The sequence below is a fragment of the Crinia signifera genome, chromosome 12, assembly GCF_055691185.1.
Source record: "Crinia signifera chromosome 12, ASM5569118v1, whole genome shotgun sequence".
Lineage (NCBI taxonomy): Eukaryota > Metazoa > Chordata > Amphibia > Anura > Myobatrachidae > Crinia > Crinia signifera.
The window spans coordinates 35,142,071-35,159,184 of NC_139228.1; the positions used below are offsets into that span (position 1 = coordinate 35,142,071).

General features: G+C 44.6%; 1 protein-coding gene across 6 annotated transcripts in view; it reads left to right on the forward strand.

Moving 5' to 3' along the window:
• The window catches only part of SYNE2 (spectrin repeat containing nuclear envelope protein 2), a 351,025-nt gene that overhangs the window by 239,762 nt on the left and 94,149 nt on the right, over window positions 1-17,114 (forward strand). For all 6 annotated transcript variants that reach the window (XM_083167027.1, XM_083167022.1, XM_083167024.1 and 3 more), the window contains 8 exons: window positions 2,713-2,895; window positions 3,436-3,582; window positions 3,994-4,170; window positions 5,333-5,488; window positions 9,658-9,804; window positions 10,685-10,855; window positions 13,027-13,160; window positions 13,914-14,118. In XM_083167027.1, the coding sequence (XP_083023153.1) occupies window positions 2,713-2,895; window positions 3,436-3,582; window positions 3,994-4,170; window positions 5,333-5,488; window positions 9,658-9,804; window positions 10,685-10,855; window positions 13,027-13,160; window positions 13,914-14,118 (1,320 nt within the window). The remainder of the gene's footprint in view (window positions 1-2,712; window positions 2,896-3,435; window positions 3,583-3,993; window positions 4,171-5,332; window positions 5,489-9,657; window positions 9,805-10,684; window positions 10,856-13,026; window positions 13,161-13,913; window positions 14,119-17,114) is intronic.

Genomic DNA, 17,114 nt, shown 5'->3' on the forward strand with positions numbered 1-17,114 from the left:
TATGTTTGAGATTGCACAAATTGGCCTAATAGAAATTATGAAATATTTTTACTCTAGCACAGTTTTGGTTGCTGTTACCAGAAATGTTTGGCTCAGTAATTTCAATCTGACAGATACAGTTACTTAGTGGAGAAAAGGGAGTTAACCACTAAATGTAGAGAATGTCCCTGTACATACCGATTCTCTGTACGTACTAAAAGGATTTTCTCTGTCTGCAGCCTGTTATTCCGCATATTGCCCCCCTCCCACAATAACTCCACCCACACTGTCCTCCCTAGTAATTCCACCATACACTGCCCCATAGTAATAGAACACATAGTCTCCCATAGTAATTCAGCCCCCACAGCAATCAGATAAATAAAAAAAAAACACTGGCCCTAACCTGTGTAAGTGAATATGTTTTCCCATCGGCTTCAGGAGCACTGAGAGGGGGCAGGGAGCAGCACGGACACGGAGTAGTCTCGGGCAGCAAGACAACATGACCTGCTATATCGGGTGTTGCGGGCCAGGTTGCCGAAGTGCAGATAAGGGGGTATTAGGACAGGGCTGTAAGTGTAGAGGGTGGGGGGGGGGGGGTATTAGGACAGGGCTGTGAGTGCAGAGAGGGGGGTTATTATCACAGGGATGTGAGTGCAGAGAGGAGGGTATTAGGAGAGGGCTGTGAGTGCTGAGGGGGGGGGGGGTATTAGGACAGGGCTGTGAGTGCAGAGAGGGGGGTATTAGGACAAGGCTGTGAGTGCAGAGAGGGGGGTATTAGGACAGGGCTGTAAGTGCAGAGAAGGGGGAGGTATTAGGACAGGGCTGTGAGTGCAGAGAGGGGTGTATTAGGACAGGGCTGTGAGTGCAGAGAAGGGGGTATTAGGACAGGGCTGTGAGTGCAGAGAGGAGGGTATTGGGAGATGGCTGTGAGTGCAGAGAGGGGGATATTAGGACAGGGCTGTGAGTGCAGAGAGGGGGATATTAGGACAGGGCTGTGAGTGCAGAGAGGGTCGACATACATATAGCCTACATGGTCAACAGGTAGAAACAAGCAATATGTCGACGTGGCATTTTGTTGACACATGAAAAGCATGGCAAGCGAAGCCAGTGCACTAATTGGGGATCCACGTGTTTAGGTGCTGACGTTGACTCCAAAAAAAAGTGAAAAACTCATGTCGACCTTTTGGGGTCAACATATTCACCGTTGACCTGTGCATTGTCTGTGAGCTATACAGCACCCTCCAGCTCTACTGTTCTGCTACAGTGCTGCTCAGACTGCAGCCTGTCTGCCCCAGTGGGTCGCAGTGGTTAACTCTCTAGTGGTTTCCAAGCCTCTGCCAGTAAGAGGTTTAAACCCTTCACTCTCGCTCAGCAATCTGTACATCCAGTACAAATATTAGGGCTACATTAATGCCAGAAGTCATCAAACTAATATTTCTGTTGGGGCTTTTCTGACATGATTTACTCAGCCTATTCTGTTTCTAAACCAAATGCTAATATTCTGGACCCCGTTCTGCCAAAGACGGTCGTCATGATAGAAAATTGAAGAACAGAACCGCTCAGATTGTTTCAATTCATGCGTGACACCAGGCAGAGATGTTCCAGATATAAACCCAGTCTCTGCCACATGTTAATGGATTCACGTACACTCTGACCACATTTTCAGAAATTGAAAAGGGTTCGTAGAGTTGCAGCCATAATGGGGAGTGAGCAAACAACCATTAAGTACTAGAATGTCACTTGTCAAGAATCGAATACACTAAATACATTGCGGTGTTTATGTGCAATCTCCTGTATACGTTTTGTAACGGTAGTTCTTTTTTTTTTTTTTGTGAAAGGGTACAGTAGGTAACCCTTTTATTTGTTTCAACATGTAGATGGGGCTCAGAATGTACTGAACTATAAGCTGATTAATTGTATCCATTCTATCCCCACTGCAGGTGGGGTAGATGTTACTTGTACTGAGAAAATTAGATTTGGGTGGGGTTTTTCTTCAAAGTGAGATCTATATTGCAGTGTAAAAATAAAGCAGTCAGTATTTTCCCTGCACAAAAAAAATACCTACCCAAATCTAACTCTCTCTGCACATTTTACATCTGCCCCCCCCCCCCCCCCCCCCCTTCAGTGCACATGCATGAAGGAATTTGCCAGAAGGAGTGAACCAGAATAACCCCCTTAGAGAGGGACAATAATTGGTCATTATTTATTATTATTAATTTACTGGAAAGGAAAATGCTCAAAAACATTCATAGGGAAAATGCTCAAAAACATTCATAGGGAAAGATTGTTAGGTATCACCCAATCATCTTCTAGAATTACAAAAGTATTCATGTTAGCGCAACATAGCTAATTATCCTTTGCATTCCCTGGAATGCCATTGGCATCTGCTAAATTCACCAAAGGCACCCGGAATTGAATTCACTCTTGGCATCTCTGTACCTGTTATGATGCAATTGCTTTCTTTTTATAAAAATTCATTAACATCTAACAATTATTTAGCACAAAAGCAGTAATTCCATGAAAAACGAAGTGCACTTTCTTTAACATAAATCTCTCTAGGAGGTTATAAGGCTATTCTAATGTTCTATTCCTTGGTTTGTGCCAATATGGTCCACTGGGAGGAGGTGGGGTCAAAGTAAAGGGATTCACATCATTTAGCCCCACACCCTCCATATGGTATCGAAGATACTGTGATTATCTCCCAATCCTGAGTTTTTTTTTATTGTGTTAAAGGAATTTACAAATGATGTGGATGAGAAATGTTCTTTAAAGACATCAGTGTTGAATAATGGCACCCAGCTACTCCGACTGAAGGAAGCAGACACCGCAGTCCTCAAAGTGAGCTTGGGGAACTTCGAGGAAAGGTGGGCGGAGCTTATTGCTGCATTACCTCCAATTCAAGAGAAGCTGCAAAAGGTAAGATCAGATGTTTTATATGTCAAGTAGCCAAACCTACATTACTGTAACTTAGACACTGGGAGAGATGTATGATACATCGTTATGGGGGAGAAGCGGTATCGGTGAATGTAATGTGCGCTAATACCACTTCTCCTTTGTATGATTTGGCTGGTATTCTGTAAATGCACAGCACCCCTGACATTATCAGCACCACTATCTAATAGGATCACTCATACATACATTTTTTCGGTGTTCCTTCCTGCTCCAACTAGCCATGAACAAAGGTCCCCTGAGGAACCGAGGGGCAGATGTATTATAGCAGGACAGGGGGGTCACTGAAACCGCTTCTCCCCCCATAACGACGCATCATACATCTCCCACGGTATCCTGCACAGGAAGTCCTTGTTAAATCTTTGTCACCGACAAGATGAATGGTTTTTTTTTTTTTTTCATCCGTATCCCACGTACCAAATTTTTTTACTAATCCTAAGCAATATCTCCATCTTGAATGTTCCTTTCACAAACTCCTTTAAACTAAACTTTGACTTGTCTTTGAAGCTTCTTATGGAGAAACTCCCATCTCTTCAAGCAATTCAGGAACTGATGGACTGGATGAAAGCAGCAGAGCTCTCTAGAGAGCTGCAGTCCACGCAGAGTGCTCCGCCCACTGCAGCTGAGGTCAGGGGTCTTCTGCAGAAGTATAAGGTGGGTCTGAAAGTGCCTTATTCATCGGGACAGTCACCCTGGTGCACTATTTAGGCCATAGTGATGGATGTAAACACTGTGCAGCATTGCCCAAAACAAATATGGTCGCCACATATGTGTATTTAATATATGCCGTGGCCATATTTGTTTTGGGCAATGCTGCCGTTTGTGACCAGGCTGGGCTGCGGCAGCTTCTAACGAAGGTAAGCGGCCCAGCCAGAGTGAAATCTGGTCAGGCCCACCGGGACACGGCCCGGTTTCCCGGTGGGCTAATCCGCCTCTGTAAGCCATTCTCCCTAATGTACGTATCTGTACCACCCTTCCCATTTATCGCCCATACCCTAACAGCATTGAACGTGAGTATATAGATTTCTGTAGGTTGAGGTAACATACACATGGTTCTTTTGACAGATCTCTCGGAAAGAAATGAGCCACACGCAGGGGATTGTTGATTTTGTCAACCAGTCTTTGCTGCAGCTTAGTGTTGGTGATGTGGAGAGCAAACGGTACCATAGAGCAGAACTTGCCGAATTACTGGGTTCCTTAAACCTGCAGTGGAGCCAGATGCAGGGAGACCTCAACAGAAAGGTTTGATTGGTCTTATGCATGTATTATATACAGTAAAATTAGATTTTAATCTACAACATTTAAATCATCCTTCTATTTAGCTATGTATATTTATCAGTTTTTTGCCTCTATTACAATCAAGTACCATCCGTATCGATCAGAAATGATAAAATGTATTAAATTGATGGACCAGTGACATGAGGCAACATAAAATAGGGGTGTTGGCAAAAGTCACAAAGAATACTCAGTACTCACAGTACCCTATTAAACCCTAATCAAATGTGTAGCACACGTCTACGATTGTTGCAATGAAGTATTCTCCTCCTAGGGCACCATACTGTCTGATTACACCAGGATACTCCTGAATTACACAGGTTACTCATAAATTACACTGCCAGCCTCCTGTGTAATTCATAAATGTTCTGGTTTAAAGGGATAATATGGTAATCTAAGACTCGGTACACACTGGGAAATATATCGCTAGTGGGTCGGTGGGCGTGTGCCCCCGATATGTCTGTGAGTGACGTTGTGCACATAGATATCGCGTCGGCAGTGCAGCGCAGCCAGTGGCTGCAGCTATATCTGCGCATCTAGAACCTCAGCTGAAAGTGTGGAGGTGGCGTCTTAGAAGTTCAACACCTGCTGTTTGCTTTAAGGACGCCTCTGAGTCATCCTTCATTCTGTGCTCGTCAGGCAACGGGAGGCTTGAGTTGGTTTGCAGGGCAACGCGAGGCTCATGCAAAAGTCTTGAGCCTCCTGCTGAATGCGGGACGGTAGGCAAGCATAAGGGGTGGTGAGACTTGCCCAACGTGGGTTATGCTTAGTTTAGATGGGGCATTTCAGTCGCCGCCATGGTTTTAGTTGGTGCCACCAATTTGTTAGACTTAACTAGAGCTGGCCTTACTTGCCAGCCCTTTACGAAAAAGGGTAAGTCCATATAATAACTACTGACCTTTTAAATCTAATGCAGCTGTGTCTGTGTCTTTATTGTGTCAGTGGGTTTTATTCTAGTTCATAAGCTAGCTATAGGTTTTGTTGAGGTACAAGCGCAATACGTATATAGACGTCTTACTCACTTTGTTCTCATTTACATTTCCTGCCTTGCGTATGGTCACAGAATAGAACGGGAATGTTCTAATTTGTGTGTTTCTGTGAAGGGTACTATAACACTTCCCTGTTTCAGATTCAACACTTGGAGCAGAGCCTTGAGAGCATTTCTGACCAAGAGAGCAGAAGACAGACGGTGAGCAATTGGTTTGATGCCCAACAGCTAAGACTGACAAAATTGCACAGACCATCAAGTATAAGAGCAGCCGAGAGCGTCCTAGCAGAGTGCACGGTAAGTGCTACAATAGCTCAAGCCTATCAAAAAGTTTGTCTAACAAAATTATGAGTAGTTGAAAGCTTTGGAGACCTGAACCTTCCAAGACCCTATGTGTGTGTTTGTGTACGTTCAATTTGTGAGCTTAAAGGGAAACGTCCTATTTACAAGTAGTGTCTATTTTTCTCCTTTAATTTAACATTTTGGAGATGTGTAATCAATTACTTACGTTACATAGACAAGAAGATATACTGTCCATGCACTACAATAAAAGAGCGCCACCTAGTGGCCTGGGACAACTATAGAGTGCCTACTAAGAAATGGCAGTAATAAGAATTTAACGGATTCTTCCTTTATTTTACTGAACGTGTATAAAAATATTGTTTCCGCAATAGTTTTGTTTCAATGCAGAGTTTTTGTAGATCATTTCTGTATATAACAATTTGGGTTACTAATATTTCTGGACGTATTTGATAGAGAACCGCTCTTCAATATGCCCAGATGAATCATCCTCCACTTGAAATTCATGTACGTCCTGCAATTTCAGGGAAAAACAATTATGTGGATGAATTATTTCCGAGGCTCAACTGCAAAAAGCACAAAGGTTCTATATACACCCACATTAGAGAGGCATAGTTAAATGATCTGCACTTTTGGCGATCCCATTAGGTAATTTACCAGTCGGGTAAACAGCAGGCACAGACTCGGAATGCTGATCCTCACAATTCATTTTTGGAATCTGAAAATTGGGGTTGATCCACTTGTGGTTCAATAGGAAAGCGTTGTTTCAGGTGGTGCAAGCCAAGTGTCAAAGATAAGTGAGGTGGTCTCTAATGTGGAGTCCCATCCCCCCACCCCGATTACCTGCACTCTGCAGTAGATTATCACAGGACAAGTAACCGTGACAGGAGTCACCTGTAGCTGCACAGACTGACAGGAGGTCTTTTACTTAATATCTGTTCTTTTCAAAGCCTCCTTTGAGGGCTGGGTTTTGCCAAGGCAATAGTAATACTTTCAAAACAAGTCTGAGGTTAGGTGTATTACTCTTGCTTTTTAACCAGACTTTATTAAATATACCCCTAGGATCCGTCCATGTATACAGGTGTGTCCGCATAGGCCTATCCTCTGACCCTTTTAGCACAAACAAACATGAAGGGTGGTATTCAATTGTTATATGGCACCCGATCTCCCATCTAAAGAGACTGGAGATCGTAGGGTGATTTTCTATTGATCTATTTTTTACGTATATTGCACCCATTATGGTCAGTTTTTAGCCACGCATTTGCGAATTTCAGCTGACCAACCCTGGGGATAGCACGCTAAAATTCTTGTGAAATACAATTGAATTCCACCTAGAAAATCCGATCCTGCATATTCCTCTGAGTAACCCTTAGAATGGGCAATGGGTACTTGTGTAGTTTCACGGCGCCGCCGCGCGCACAGTCTGTCTCAGAAACTTGGCAGTCTGCCAGAAGCTCCGTTTAACTGTGCGTGTGCTGCTCTAGCTCTGTCTGACTGTGCGTGTGCCGCTCTAGCTGTAAGCTATGTATTGTCAGCTTACGTTATCAGCGTAGCGCCGGGCAGCAGAAGCAGCGCGCTGCCCAAGCGCTGACAGGTCTCTGTGGTACTTGTAGTTCCACAGTGAAATAGGCAGCCCTGCGCACCGCTGACAACGGGGGGCATGTAAAAATGGACACCCCGGGCACACCGCTGATGTGGCGGGGCCTCTAAACTACACACCCCGGCACACCGCTATCAAAGGGGGAGTCCCACATGTGGATGCTAAATTTAGACGCTAAAGCGTCTGAAACCCGGACTATCTGCAAGCCGCTAAGAAGGGGGAGTGTGGATTTAGACGATAAAGCATCTGAAACCCGACTACCTGCTAGCCGCTAAGAAGTGGTGGTGTCCCCCATGTAGACTCTAAAATTTTGACACTTTAGCTTCTGAAACCCGGACTATCTGCTAGCCGCTAAGAAGGGGGGTATCTGGATTTAGACGCTAAAGCGTCTGAAACCCGACTACCTGCTAGCCGCTAAGAAGCCGGGGTTTCTGGATTTAGACGCTTAAGCGGCGGAATCTAGGCTCCCTGCAAGCCGCTAAGGTGGTGGGGCATCTAAATTTAGACGCTAAAGCATCTAAATTTAGTTGGGTCTAGGGGTACACTATTAAAACCTGTCCACAATGACACTAGTCGACACAACAGCTGTGGACCTTGTAAATTCCACTATCCACGCCAACCCAAAGCGTGGCGAGCGGTGGCGGTACGCGTCCTACGACCTTTTCATACCACCACTATCCACGTCGGCGTGGAGTTGATTTTATAAAGTGTGGCGAGCGCACCGAGCCACCGCGAGGGGACGCGCATACCTTCACAGGTATACGCGTCCCCTCGCGGGCTTCACGCCCTAAGCGTGGCGAGCGGACTCGAAAGAGTGATTCCAGGGGACGTGGATAGTGGGGGTATGAAAAGGTCATAGGACGCGTACCGCCGCCCCTCGCGGGCCTCTCTGCGCTCGCCACGCTTCGGGTTGGCGTGGATAGTTGAATTTACAAGGTCGACAGCTGTTGTGTCGACTAGTGTCATTGTGGACAGCTTTTAATAGTGTACCCCTAGACCCAACTAAATTTAGATGCTTTAGCGTCTAAATCCAGATACCCCCCTTCTTAGCGGCTTGCAGATAGTCCGGGTTAGCGTCAAAATTTTAGCGTCTACATGGGGGACACCACCACTTCTTAGCGGCTAGCAGGTAGTCGGGTTTCAGACGCTTTATTGTCTAAATCCAGACTCCCCCCTTCTTAGCGGCTTGCAGATAGTCCGGGTTTCAGACGCTTTAGCATCTAAATTTAGCGTCTACTTGGGGGAGACGCCCCCTGGGATAGCGGTGTGCCGGGGTGTGTAGTTTAGAAGTCCCGCCACGTCAGCGGTGTGCCCGGGGTGTCCACTTTTACATGCCCCCGTTGTCAGCGGTGCGCAGGGCTGCCTATTTCACTGTGGAACTACAAGTACCGCAGTGACCTGTCAGCGCCTGGGCAGCGCGCTGCTGCTGCTGCCCGGCACTACGCTGATAACTTAAGCTGACAATACGTAGCTTAAAGCTAGAGCGGCACGCGCACAGTCAGACAGAGCTAGAGCGGCACGCGAACATTTAAACAGAGCTGCTGCCAAGTCTCTGAGACAGACTGTGCGCGCGGCGGAGCCGTGAAACTACACAAGTACTGGGCAATGTTTTCATTCCGTCGGTGCAAGTGAAGCTGTGTGGCAGACAGACCCTGATCAGGGCACGCCCAGAAAACCATGCTGACACGCCCCCATTTTTTGTAACACTGGGGGTTATTCTAGTTCATTCTTTCTGACAAAATCCTTTTTAGATGGACAAAACCATGTGCACTGCGGGTGGGGCAGATGTAACTTGTGCAGAGAGAATTAGATTTGGGTGGGGTTTTTCTTCAAAGTGAGATCTATATTGCAGTGTAAAATAAAGCAGCCAGTATTTACCCTGCACAGAAACAAAATAACTCACCCAAATCTAATTCTCTCTGCACATGTTACATCTGCCCCCCTGCAGTGCACATGGTTTTGTCCATCTAAGAAGGATTTTGTCAGAAAGAATGAACTAGAATAAACCCCACTGACTGTCTCCACTTGTTTTCTGCTCCCAAACATCCGCAGCATACCAGTCATTCATGTGACTTAGTTGGCACTGAGACTGTCATCGCGGACACAGATCAGCGCACACGTAGAGCAACAGACATCGGGACAACATTGAGTCTGAATCCGGTCTATGGCAAGCTTTTAGCAACTTAAGGCCTTATTCAAGCCCACATGCAGTCCTGAGCCAAATGACTGCTTATTTTTGGACTGTGCATGTACCATGGCCACATGTGCTGCAATATTACTGTGCTTATATTTATTTATTTATTTTTCTCAATTTATAACCATCAGCTGTTTTGCGTGGCCAATAATTTAGAAGAAGGGGGGTTTTCTATTTATATATACATCACTGTCCGCTTCTCCTTCATGTCAGCGGCTGGTGTGCCATCAGGGGAGTTATGTGCCCCAAGGCAAAATTCTTGGTTTGCCTAATGGTTGGGCCAGCTCTGCTGCATTGCACTTTCCTATAGAACTTTGTGTAGTATGGTGAATAAGTAGCAAAAGTGAGAATAAAATGAATTATTTGTGGTAGGAGCTTGAAGAGCAAATCAAATCGAAGTCCAATGTGATTGGAGAATTGGAAACTAGCAGAGATCCAACAGAAGACCAAAACATTGCAAGTGGAGGTTTGCGGACGTCACATTCCCTGCTGAGAAAGAGGGACGCTGTGGCCAAACAGGTTTGTGCTTCTAGATTTTAAGACTAATGCCCTGTACACATGGGGGTGAGTCAGCGTCTGTGCTCAGCGATGCAGCTAAACACAGATCGCTCAGCACACAGCGATGCGCCGGTGATGGGTGCTGAGCGATCTGTCATGGCCAGTGTTCTCTGGTGAGTGAACACTGGTGATGACTAGATACTGCATGCAGTATAAATCTAGTCAGGCAACGGCGCCGTGTGGGACATTGTAGTCGCTGAGGGTTCACACACTGAGCGATCCGTGCTTATCAAAGTGCCATCCAATCAGCTCTTAACTGCCATGTTGCAGTCTATGTTTGATAAGTGATTGGAGCTGATTGGTTGGTACTTTATCTTTCTCCATATGCCCCTAAAACTTATTTAGGTGACAGCACTATAGCCACATACATACTAGACAAGAATGTACATGATCTTGCTCAGAAGGGCCTTCTGAATGATATATTTTACATTCTCATCTAGTTTATAAACTCAATATCATTCCACCACCCCCTTTTACTGAATATGCAGGTCATTTTTGGCTACTACAGTATATAGCCAATGCCCGCCATGTTCAGCAGGTCCCGAGGATGTCACTGTACAATATCGTTCACTGATATCATTGAATATCATTTGCTCTGGAGTTCAGGGGGAAACACTGCCGATATATAGCTCATGGAGTATTGGCGAGTGTATATGCGGGTTAGCAGCAACAGTTACAACACACATTTACAGGTATACATTGTCTGCTGAAGCGAAGAACGTTGTCGATAAAGCTGTAGTTGTACAATATCCCTGCACACATCAGACTTACAATCCGTAGCATCCGTTTCCAGCCTAAATATCAAAGTACTTCTGTTTAATCTGTACATCTGTAATTTCAGGTTGAAGAGCTTATGACCGCCATGCACTCAGTGTTGCAACACTATAAAGCCTACAGTGAAAACTATGAACATATAGAGAGGATGACTGTCAAATCACTGTATGTTCTTGACCAAAGCAAAAACCCCTCGCCCACTTTGAACTGCCTGAAGCACCACTTGAAGCGACTGCAGGTACAGTTCTTGTATATTATCTATATATAAAGTAACACATCACATGTTTGTGCAAGGAATAGCAAGTTATTTTCTCTGGTTGTTGACATTGCAAAGAAAACACATTTACAGATGTGTCCACGTACATCGAGCCTCATTTCGCCTTAAACAGCCCTTCTAGCCATTCCATGCTTTGGCACCACTCGTTGCTCCGGGCGTCTCTTTTGCTACTTTTTACATTAAAATCTGCGAATGCACTAATTTACTGGAACTTTCATTTGCTATGCAGATACAGCGGTAGACATGCTGCATATCATTTTAATTGCCCGGCGCTACCGTGTCACGCTGAGTTCATGCATTATGGGGGGTTATTCTGATTCATTCACAAAGGCACAATCACTCTCTGATGGGCAAAACCGTATGCACTGCAGGTGGGGCAGATGTAACATGTGCAGAGAGAGTTAGATTTTGGTGTTTTATTGTTTCTGTGCAGGGAGAATACTAGCTTCTTTTTACACTACAATATTGATATCAGTTTGAAGTACACCCCCCACCCAAATCTAACTATCTGCACATGTTACATGAGAGATTGCCTGATTTCAGCTACAAGCACATCCAGGGACAGAGCCTCCGAAAGGAGCCCATCCCTGTAATGTGTAAAATTACTGCATCAACTATCTTATTTTGGTGCAGACTATGCATGTGCGATTGGCCATTGCTGGGGAGGAAAACTACAGAGCCACCTTCCGATAAGTAGCACATGGGGTGCAGTGACTAACCCCATTGATGGTGCCGAAACTTGGTAAATCTATTGCGATCATAAAATCGGAGATCTCTGATATTTAATGTCGTACCCTCCTAGATACTTTTATGGGTTACTGTAAATTTGAAGATGAAGTGTTACAGAGTGTGTTATTATAGAGTGTATGGTGTGTGCAAGCAGATACTCAGTGTTCAGGTGTTCCAAAAGTAAAACATATGTGAAAAAATACATAGATAAAAGACATACAAAGAAAATGGTATACAATGTGAATATACCTAGCCAGACAATCCCAGTACACAATGCAAGAGTCTATTCTGCATGCCCAGGTCTCCAGAAACATGGCTTCTGTGCATTGTTTCAGGGGACATCTCTACTGTGTATGTACAAATCACTGGGAAAATGGCCATTGTGAGAATTTTCCCAGTGATTTCTGAAACCAGCCATAGGCCGAAAGAGGTAAGTATAATTATATGGGATGTGGTGTGTGGGCCGCGGGGACCTAAGGGCCTGTGTGCACACTTTACACCTATTATAGAAATGCCAGTGGGTAACTGCAAACCTCTACTTATATGTTTATATGCATAAATGAGTTTAATAATTGTACGTTTGTCTGATATCACAAACCTTCTCTGGTGAAATCAGTCCCAACGGAAGCATACGTGGTGCGGGAAGTGATATGGGGCAGATGTTTTAAGTCTTGGAGAGTGATAAAGTGTATAGAGGGAAACTACTAACCAATCAACTGCCATTTTTTGAATGCAGCATGTAACATGACAGTTAGGAGCTGAGTGCCTTGTACTTTATCTCTCTCCACACAATAACGCTCCAAGGCTTAGTAAATCTCCTGGATGATGATAATGGATATGGGTCATAGGGTCGACTGAATGAAGGGCCACAAACATTAGATCAACCACTAAAGACACAGGGCTTATGTCGACGCATGCAATAGGTCAACATGGCTAAAGTGGGAAGGTTGACACATGCATTAGGTCGACAATGGAAAGGTCTAAATGATTTTGAAATATTTTTTTTTGGTCTTGAATTTCGCCATGCAGTAAGTTGATATGGGCACCGTATTAGTGCACCCAGCACACTATTATATTCTCCCGCCACACTCTAGTGGATGGTGGGGTATGAAATACCACCTGTCCGCACAAGTCATCAAAAAAAACATGAAAAACTCATGTCGACCTTTTTGACTGTTGACCTTCCCATTGTCGACCTAATGCGTGTGTCGACATTCCCACTCTATCGACCATTTCAGGTGTCAACCTAGGCCCTGGTGACCTTTACTGGACCTAGTGACCATGTCCCATGCTGATTGTATTGGAGTAGATGTAAAGGCGAGCTTCCCCTGTGTAGATGAAATGTATCTCACAAAGCATCCATAGTAAAGATGTCCTATAACACTAGTACTGTATTCCTGTAGGAGGTCCAGGAGGAAGCGGAGCAACGGGAACAAAACTGGGACAAGCTTAGAACCTCTATAAGTCATTTACGAGATCTCTGCAGTCCCACAGTTCTGGCCATCCTAGGAGAGGCGTGCAAGGACTCCAGAGACAGGTCAGTGCTTCCTGGAATTACATCATGTGTTGTATCTACTATCCATTGCTGTCTTTACAATGGATGGGGCTCAGGGCTGAGATAAAAGATGGGGCGCTTGCTGTTACTACTCTACATAAACATATTGCATGGAGGTCATAAGAGCGATTGAACGAGTGAACGTATGTGCTTTAAAAGTACATACGAAGTGCTTACGACCGCAAGCCATCCTGCCTGACCATGCATTGTATCGATAATCCTCACTATGGGGGTTATTCTGATTCACTCGGAAAGGCACAATCACTCTCTGCCCTACCTGCACTGCAGGTGGGGCAGATGTAATATGGGCAGAGAGAGTTAGATTTGGCTGTTTTATTAGTTCTATGTGAACACAGGCCTGAGATCGTTCAGGTGTATGGCCATCTTAACTCTCTGCACATTGGATGATGACATATCGTCTAGTGCAGTGATGGCTAACCTTGACACTCCAGATGTTGAACTACACATCCCAGCATGCCCTGCTATGGTTTTGCTATTCGGCCATGCTAAAACTGATGCAGGGCATGCTGGGAAGTGTAGTTCAACAACAGCTTGAGTGTCAAGGTTAGCCATTACTGGTCTAGTGCGTACCAAATCGGCTGGGGTAGGAACTTGTGACATCACTGAGAAACATTCTGCTTTTGTATTTTGGTTCAGGCAACAAAATAGTTGTGGCCACTGTTCCCAGGTGATGGAATCCTTTTTATCACTGTACTGCTGTTTGTGCAATGACAGGTGGGATGCCGCTTGTGAGGAACTCTCTGGCCAGTTGCGATCGGTCGGCCTCTCATTGCAGCTGTGGGAGAGTTACACGGGTTCACGTGAGGAGCTGGCACCGCACATGGAACAAGTGGAGGACACATGTGAACGGCTCATGTCTGCTAAACTCTCTGAAGACCGGGCGCAAAACACTTTACAGCAAAGGATCCGGGATCTGCATGTAAGTCTCAGAGATTATCTACCGACATAATACCATATTTGCTCATTGTAATAGCTGTGGTGTGCGAATGACATCGATTTTTACTAGCTGCTAATGCGCATATGGAAAACCGCCGCAGCGAACGCCTTTGGCAAGATTTTTACTCACCGGAGCGTTCACGGATCTGTCCGGGCGTTCTGGGGTGGACGCCTGGAATTTCATTGAAGTACCAACAAAACAGTGGGCAGGCCCCAGGGAATACAGGTGTTCCCCGGCCTGCTCGGGGCGGGCTGATGATGTCACATGACCCCTGATTCAGAGCAGCAGAAAAGTAAGTCCTGGGCTTCTTTTCTGCTGCAAACAGAGGAGAAGTCAACTGGATGTATATGCTACAACATCTGCTCGCAGCGTATATACAGTACTGTACGTGGAAACAAGTGGTACAGTAGCTGTGGCACTAATACATTAAATAACAAGGTGTGGCTGGAAAGATCTACAGTGTCTAAGTAGACAATAGGTCAACACAAGCAAAAGATCGACATTGACAAAAGGCTGACATGTTAAATGTCAACAGTGTCAAAAGATCAACCTAAAAAAGGTAAAGACCTGAAAAAGGTAGACCGTTTTTTAAAAGTTTTTGGGTGTAAATGTTGACACCTGTCGACATTGACCGCCGATAAGTGTAGCGCGTGCCCTTGTGATCTTCAGGCATGGTGCCTCACTCCACTACTGCTGCACAATATATTGGTTGCAATCAGAACCCACGTGAATGATAAAAAGTAAAAAAAAAGTCCCCCAAAAAATAAAATTAAGTAAGTGAAAAACTCAAGTTGACCTTTTTGTATGTAAGCCTCTTCCATAACCACCTTTTGCTTGTGTTGACCTTTTGAATGTCGACCAACATCAGGGGCCATAGCAGTAGTCACTGGATCAACCCAACAGGTGGAGGCGCTTTTTGTCCATTGATTGATTAATTCAGGGCATACCACAGTATATATGTTTTGTAAGTCTTACCCCTGAATAAAGTTGTTCTGTTTGAATATCATTCCTTCATAAGAACAAGTGGATGATTTTTTTTTTTGGGACTCCAGCCAGGAGAGCAGCTAATTCAGTGCTCTGATTACAAGATATGCTCTATACAGGGTTGTTTTTTTTTTCACCCACATAGCAGGAGAGTCATGACCTATAGTGGAAGACAGCCCAGGAGTGAGCATAGTTCATTCAGATATCCAGACTTGTAACTGAACCCCTCTGTAGATAACTGCTCCCTGCTGAGCACAAGTGGGATTCACAGTCATCGATGGTTTATGGTCGAAGTAGCATAGTTTTGCATTCGATGGGGAAAACCAGATGGTTTCCCTCCATCGATATCCAGCATAAATGAATAGATTTTTTTTTTCACCCCAAGGGGCTGGGACACTGAGCATAGCTCCGCCCCAACACCCCTGAATCCTCACCCCCATATTTTGATTGGCTCAAAGGACAATCAGTCAAAGAAAATAGATGTCCATTGATAGGTAAAACATTGATGGTCATCCATTGCATAATATGTCACAGTCGATGGTCTCTTGCACTATTGCCATCAATGGCAATGGCAACGATGGTCATCCCTAGCTCATACACATAGACCTGTGTATGAGCCTTTACACATGGCTATGATAATCTACCAATCATATATTAACTGCAGGGCAGATGCAGTTCGAAGTAGGGAAGGGCACAGAATCTAAATATTATGGGTGCTTTGTCGTTCTGTGGGCATCCAGACAGAATTACTACCTGTTCTGAGTCATGCGTATGAACATTTGTTATCTTTATTCAAATACAAAATGCTGTGTAAAGATGATATTTCCTATATAAGGTAAACATTGCAGGTCATTATGATGAATACAAATGTTTGCTTGGCAATTTGTTCACCTATTTTGACAAATTCACTTGGCGCTCAAAGGGTCAATGCTAAATTCAGTTGTTGCTTCTACATCTAGCACGGGGTAGGTGTAAGTGATGTTGATAATGATGACAGTGGTGGGATAGCATAGATTGTATGAATCAGAAAACTAATATTACATGAGATGCCAGAGGAACTACGCATTAAATGAAAATGTGCCCCTGGGATGCTAATTTTTTTGTAGGGAAGTGACACGGGTAAACATAGAAACATAGAATTTGAGGGCAGATAAGAACCACTTGGCCCATCTTGTCTGCCCCTTTTTAAACATGTTACCTCAAACCATATTTGATCCTTATTTCTTTGTAAGGATATCAATATGCCTATCCCAAGCATGTTTAAATTGTACTACTGTATTTGCCTCTACCACCTCTGATGGGAGGCTATTCCACTTATCTACTACTCTCTCTGTGAAGTAATTCTTCCTCACATTTCCCCTGAATCTTGCTCCCTCTAGTGTCAGTGCATGTCCTCGTGTTCTGTTGCTCCTCTTCCTGTGAAGAATGTCTCCCACCTGTACCTTGTTAAAGCCCTTGATATTTTTGAAAGTTTCTACCATGTCCCCCCTTTCCCTTCTCTGCTTCAAAGTATACATATTTAGATCTTTTAGTCTTTCCTGGTACGTTTTGTGATGTAGGCCATGCACCATTTTAGTTGCTCTTCTTTGTACAGTATCTAATGTATTTATATCCTTCTGAAGATATGGCCTCCAGAACTGAACACAGTACTCTAGGTGTGGTCGTACCAATGACCGATACAGTGGCATTATTACTTCTTTCTTTGGTACTCTTTACCTAGAAGGGCGGCCATCGCGGGCATCGCATGCACTAAAAAATCGCATGCGATGCGACCGACGCGATGACCGCGATTTCCCATAGGGAACAATGTTAAATGTCCCAATTGACCCGATTTTCCATAGGGAACAATATTAAATGTCCCAATTGACCCGATTTTCCATAGGGAACAATGTTAAATGGCCCACAGAGGCCAAATAGGCACCCTGAAGTGTGAAATGGCCCCCCCAATTGTTAACGCCACCCCATGATCAACGTCAACCCGAAGCGTGGCGAGC